This window comes from Aquarana catesbeiana, linkage group LG01 (assembly GCF_042186555.1).
Source record: "Aquarana catesbeiana isolate 2022-GZ linkage group LG01, ASM4218655v1, whole genome shotgun sequence".
Lineage (NCBI taxonomy): Eukaryota > Metazoa > Chordata > Amphibia > Anura > Ranidae > Aquarana > Aquarana catesbeiana.
In genome coordinates, this window is record NC_133324.1 from 922,256 (window position 1) to 928,843 (window position 6,588).

Genomic DNA, 6,588 nt, shown 5'->3' on the forward strand with positions numbered 1-6,588 from the left:
CCGACCACCATCTTCTCCTATGATCCCCGACTACCACCTCCTCTTATGATCCCCGACCACCATCTTCTCCTATGATCCCCGACCACCATCTTCTCCTATGATCCCCGACCACCATCTTCTCCTATGATCCCCGACCACCACCTCCTCTTATGATCCCTGACCACCATCTTCTCCTATGATCCCCGACCACCATCTTCTCCTATGATCCCCGACCACCATCTTCTCCTATGATCCCCGACCACCATCTTCTCCTATGATCCCCGACCACCATCTTCTCCTATGATCCCCGACCACCATCTTCTCCTATGATCCCCGACCACCATCTTCTCCTATGATCCCCGACCACCACCTCCTCTTATGATCCCCGACCACCACCTCCTCTTATGATCCCCGACCACCATCTTCTCCTATGATCCCCGACCACCATCTTCTCCTATGATCCCCGACCACCATCTTCTCCTATGATCCCCGACCACCATCTTCTCCTATGATCCCCGACCACCACCTCCTCTTATGATCCCCGACCACCACTTCCTCTTATGATCCCCGACCACCACCTCCTCTTATGATCCCCGACCACCATCTTCTCCTATGATCCCCGACCACTATCTTCTCCTATGATCCCCGACCACCATCTTCTCCTATGATCCTCAACCACCACCTCCTCTTATGATCCCCGACCACTATCTTCTCCTATGATCCCCGACCACCATCTTCTCCTATGATCCTCAACCACCACCTCCTCTTATGATCCCTGACCACCATCTTCTCCTATGATCCCCGACCACCATCTTCTCCTATGATCCCCGACCACCATCTTCTCCTATGATCCCCGACCACCATCTTCTCTAATGATCCTCGACCACCATCTTCTCCTATGATCCCCGACCACCATCTTCTCCTATGATCCCCGACCACCATCTTCTCTAATGATCCTCGACCACCATCTTCTCCTATGATCCCTGACCCTCATATTCTATTATCGGCTCAGTTTTGGTCTGTTAAATATCTCAATAAAAAGTGTTTTCTTAGATCTGTTCAATAATTGAGAACATTAAGAAAACGAATGCAGCCATCACGTCTAATGACTGTAAAGCTTCACATATGACATGTTTCCTGTCAGGTTTAGATATACTTTAGATGTATTTTGGAACTATAAGCCCAGAACTGCTGAGCCCAGTATAGTTTGTATTGTGAATGTAAAGCAAGCATTTCGGACATACATTTCTGCTGTAGCACTTTGATTTATTCAAAGGAATAAATGTTTTTTTCCCATTTATTACTGGTATTTATGACAGTTTAATCCAATACATATATAAAACCTCAAACTTCAAAAATCTACCAATAGCTTAAAATAATCATGGATGGTATTGAGCTTCTAGATCCCCCAATGCCTGACATGCAGCAAAGAACAGAGAGAAGCACACCGCTCCAGGCAAACTCAGGTGCAGGATGGATCACAGGTGCAGACCTCGGCTCACCACCGTGGAAGACGAACAAGACAAGGAATTGGTCGCTCACGGGAACTCCTGACATGCAGCCTGGGGTAACTGTGTGGCCCTTTGGCACTTTTTGGGTGGTCCTTGTGATATCTGCAGACTGTAGTCTGTGTTTGCCCATTGCTCTGTAATAGCAGTGACCCCCAGCAGTCTTGTGTAAGGTGTCTGCAGTTGTCTCCTGAAGCATGTCCCCAGTCACCAACAACTCCTAAAGGATGTCTGCAGTCTCTGGCCATCCATTGTAGCACTGTCCATAGTCCCCGACCTTCTTCCGTTACATGTGTCAGCAGTCTCTAAAGGTTCTATGTAGCATTAGATTTACTATTATATGTGGCCCTTACTTAAGGTACCCTATGTCAGTAGAGTTGAGACACTTCCGTTGGGCTAATTTCACACAAGTGATGGTGTCACTCATGAGAACATAAATAATAAGAACACCAAACCAGAATAAGAACACTCAAGAACTTGGCTTATCCTATAAAGTGGTGAGATATTTGTGAATTTACCAATTAAATAATTTTCATTCCTAAACATCAAAAATATATGAATAAAAAATAGAAAATTCAAGAAAGAAACAATTGGGTACATGGAGCACAAAAGGAACTGGAAGACAGAAGGTGGGGAACATAAAGCACACAAAGCGCTGGATCACAGAAGGTGAGCAACATGGAGCATACATGTTGCTGGAAGACAGAAGGTGAGGAACATGAAGCACACAAGGAGCTGGAGGACAGAAGGTGAGGAACATAAAGCACACAAGGAGCTGGAGGAGAGAAAGTGAGGTGCATGGAGCACACAAGGAGCTGGAGGACAGAAGGTGAGGAACATAAAGCACACAAGGAGCTGGAGGAGAGAAAGTGAGGTGCATGGAGCACACAAGGAGCTGGAGGACAGAAGGTGAGGTGCATGGAGCACACAAGGAGCTGGAGGACAGAAGGTGAGGAACATAAAGCACACAAGGAGCTGGAGGAGAGAAAGTGAGGTGCATGGAGCACACAAGGAGCTGGAGGACAGAAGGTGAGGTGCATAGAGCACACAAGGAGCTGGAGGAGAGAAAGTGAGGTGCATGGAGCACACAAGGAGCTGGAGGACAGAAGGTGAGGAACATGGAGCACACAAGGAGCTGGAGGACAGAAGATGAGTAACATAAAGCACACAGGGAGCTGGAGGACAGAAGGTGAGGTGCATGGAGCACACAGGGAGCTGGAGGACAGAAGGTGAGGAACATGGAGCACACAAGGAGCTGGCGGACAGAAGGTGAGGAACATAAAGCACACAAGGAGCTGAAGGACAGAAGGTGAGGTGCATGGAGCACACAAGGAGCTGGAGGACAGAAAGTGAGGTGCATGGAGCACACAAGGAGCTGGAGGACAGAAGGTGAGGTGCATGGAGCACACAAGGAGCTGGAGGACAGAAGGTGAGGAACATGGAGCACACAAGGAGCTGGAGGACAGAAAGTGAGGTGCATGGAGCACACAAGGAGCTGGAGGACAGAAGGTGAGGTGCATGGAGCACACAAGGAGCTGGAGGACAGAAGGTGAGGAACATAAAGCACACAAGGAGCTGAAGGACAGAAGGTGAGGTGCATGGAGCACACAAGGAGCTGGAGGACAGAAAGTGAGGTGCATGGAGCACACAAGGAGCTGGAGGACAGAAGGTGAGGTGCATGGAGCACACAAGGAGCTGGAGGACAGAAGGTGAGGAACATGGAGCACACAAGGAGCTGGAGGACAGAAAGTGAGGTGCATGGAGCACACAAGGAGCTGGAGGACAGAAAGTGAGGTGCATGGAGCACACAAGGAGCTGGAGGACAGAAGGTGAGGTGCATGGAGCACACAAGGAGCTGGAGGACAGAAGGTGAGGAACATGGAGCACACAAGGAGCTGGCGGACAGAAGGTGAGGAACATGGAGCACACAATGAGCTGGAGGACAGAAGGTGAGGAACATAAAGCACACAAGGAGCTGAAGGACAGAAGGTGAGGAACATAAAGCACACAAGGAGCTGGAGAACAGAAGATGAGGTGCATGGATCACACAAGGAGCTGGAGGATAGAATGTGGGGAACATGGAGCACACAAGGAGCTGGATCACAGAAGGTGAGCAACATGGAGCACACAAGGAGTTGGAGGACAGTAGGTGAGGTGCATAGAGCACACAAGGAGCTGGATCACAGAAGGTGAGGAACATGGTGCACACAAGGAGTTGGAGGACAGAAGGTGAGGTGCATAGAGCACAGAAGGAGCTGGACAGAAGCTTAGGATAATGGCAAGTGCATGTGTTACTAAATAACAGAAGGTTAGGATGGCACCAAAATAAACCAAGTTCTACACAAATGGTTAGGATGGCATGAAGGTCATAAGTGGCTGGACCTGGGGGATATTGTTCTTTATTAGCTGATCCACGGATAGACTCGGTAGAGTTATGGAAGGTCGGATAGGCTGTAACTGCCTGCTTTCCTCCCTCCAGGCCAGCTCTCTCTGTCGCAGGCTTTGTATAGAGCCTCGTTCTGTTGTGTTGCCCTCTCGCAGAATCACTCCATGGGAAAGCTGTATGGTATCCAGACTGAGGCCTGCAGTGGTGGGCACAAGGCCCTTCATGTGATCTGTTGTGGTAAAGGTGTAAGCCTGTAAAGTCTGAGAGTCAAATGTTGAAGGGCCATGCTTCTGTCCAGTAATCTGAAACCATTTAGGTTGCCCCTTGTCTCTGATTCTCTTCTCTTTTTGTGGTTGATGAATGGGTGTTCGTACATCCGCCTGACCTGACTTTCTAACCCGACATTCAGCTTCTTTGCTGCAGTCCACCACCTCAATGCGGGGACGTACGTGATGTTGAGGGAGCTTTGCCAGGTCCAGTTTGGGCACAGAAACAACATTGCCTTCATCATCGTAGATTACATTTTTATTCTGAGGTGGCCTCCCAAGCTGGATCTTCAGGATGTTGTGCAGGGAAGTCGGCAAGAGGTTGATGTTTTCATTGAAGCCGCTCTCTTCTTTCACATTCATAAATTCTTCTAAAATAATCTCTTTTTCTGTGTCCTCCAGGGACTTTGTGATGTTCTTCAGCCCAGCTGAGCGTAAAGGTCCACGATAGGGACGATATCCGGTCCTTTTCTTTGGAGGGTTAGGTGGTGGGGTTGGCTTGATGACCACTGGGGACTTTTGAGTCACTGAAGCCTCTTTTTCAGTCTTCTCTTCCGGAGAGGGGTCTAGTTGTTGGGAGCTTGGAGGCCGATCCTCAGAAGGATCGGGAGATTTGGAGATTTCCTGGGGTTGTGTTTCTGCTTCTTGCTCAGGGATACATGTAATGGGGTGCTCAGACGATGCCTGATCGGGATCGGAAAGACGGAGAATTAATCACCAGAGGCTGGTGGGTTAAAGTCAACAAATATGACCAAAGAACTAAGAAGTACATTGAAGGATGAGAATTGTGTCATCGTTGTCATGTGTTGTATACTGAGGAGTAGAACCGCGCAGAACGGAAACATTTGTTTCCTTTCTTTTCGGATCGATAAGTAACGCATTTCATTTAGTTTTGTTTATTCGTTTTCTATCGGATTCCAATTTTTCCAATGGATTTGAAGTATTCCAATCAAAAATATAGAATCGATCCAAATTCATTGGGAAGAATAGATGGTTCTATTCTATTTGAATTCTCGTGTCTCTCTTTGGCGCTCCTGGCCCCTCCCTCCTGCTGAGCGCCCCCCACAGTAAGCAGCTTCCTATGGGGGCACCCAAGCTCCTGCTCCCTGTGTCCATTAAAACACGGAGCAGCAGCCCGGCCCCCTTTGTCTCCTCATTGGCTGACTGACTTTGATTGATAGCAGTGGGAGCCAAGGGCACCACGCTACTGTCTCAGCCAATGAGGAGGGAGAGTCCCGGCCAGCCTATGGATCTAGAGGGGGCTCAGGTAAGTATTAGGGGGGCTGCCACACACAGAAGGCTTTTTATCTTAATGCACAGAATGAACCTTCTGCCTTAACAACCACTTTAAGTAGCGGGCTGGGAAGCCGGCCGCTGTGTCCTTAGCAACTGATGACTCATCAGCTGTCAGCGGGCTTCCCCACTGACTGCTGAAATGTGAAACAAAAGAAAGCCGGCAATAGAAAATTCAGGAAACAAAACAATCCATACCAGGCCCTTATCCGGGGGGCTTGTTCACACAACCCTGGGCGGTGGTTGTCGGGGGAGCTTATATGAATCCCACAGATCCCGCCCCCTCTGTAAATGACGATGGGGCACATAAATGACGAGTCACCGGTTGTTAAGGACGCGGCGGCCGGCTTCCCGGACCACTCCTTAAAAAAAAAACATCTATTCTTCACACAGAATTTGAATCGGTCAATCACTTTTCGACTGATCCAAATTGTTCCGAAAATGTGTAATTCATTAAAAAATTAATAAATGATACCAAAATAATGTATTTCAATGAAATTTGTCACTATTTCATTCGGAGATTTGGATACATCCGACTCTCCAAATAACCAAAAATGCGTCCGATTTTGCATTCGGACCAAAATGAATTGCAAATTTTAATTTTTTTTTTTTATTCAAATTCGATTCAAATTTCATACAAAATCTTGTTTGATTATTTCGGATTTGGTTAAATTCATTACTATTGTAATTCAGAAATTCGCACACATCCGAATCTCTGAATAATGACAATTTTTCATCAGAATTTTGATTGGAAAAGAAACAAACCTCACAAACCGCACATGTCTACTGAGGAGACCAGAGGAAGAGGCTGGTGCACCTGAGGACAAATACAAGGCCCTCCATGAGTGGTCTTCTAATGAATGGTGAACACCTCTGAGAGGACACCTACCTGAGGGAGACTGGAGCGGGCTGTGAGGACAGGCTGGGTGATGGGTACACACCCCTGTGCCCAGGAATCATTAGGACATGGCTGAGGTTCTTCTTGCCAGGTCTCCTCAGGGTAAGTCTCATCTTCTCCCTCATCCCGAGGAATGAAGGTCCACTCCACCATCTGAGTCATGACATCTCGTATTCGGCTGATGGTGAACGGGATCAGCTAAAATCACATTTACTTGTAGAATTAGGAGGCTATAAAATCTATATAAAATCTATATAA

The 6,588-nt window shown here is 47.7% G+C and overlaps 1 protein-coding gene across 1 annotated transcript; it reads right to left on the reverse strand.

Annotated features, from left to right (window-relative positions):
- Window positions 1–3,201: 3,201 nt before the first annotated feature.
- LG01H2orf81 (linkage group 01 C2orf81 homolog) lies at window positions 3,202–6,528 on the reverse strand (the record flags this gene model as incomplete). Its single annotated transcript, XM_073617261.1, is given in 2 exon segments — window positions 3,202–4,823; window positions 6,322–6,528. Coding segments are annotated over 2 exon segments (1,194 nt in total), but the record flags the coding sequence as incomplete, so codon positions are not given.
- Between the last annotated feature and the right edge of the window lie 60 nt (window positions 6,529–6,588).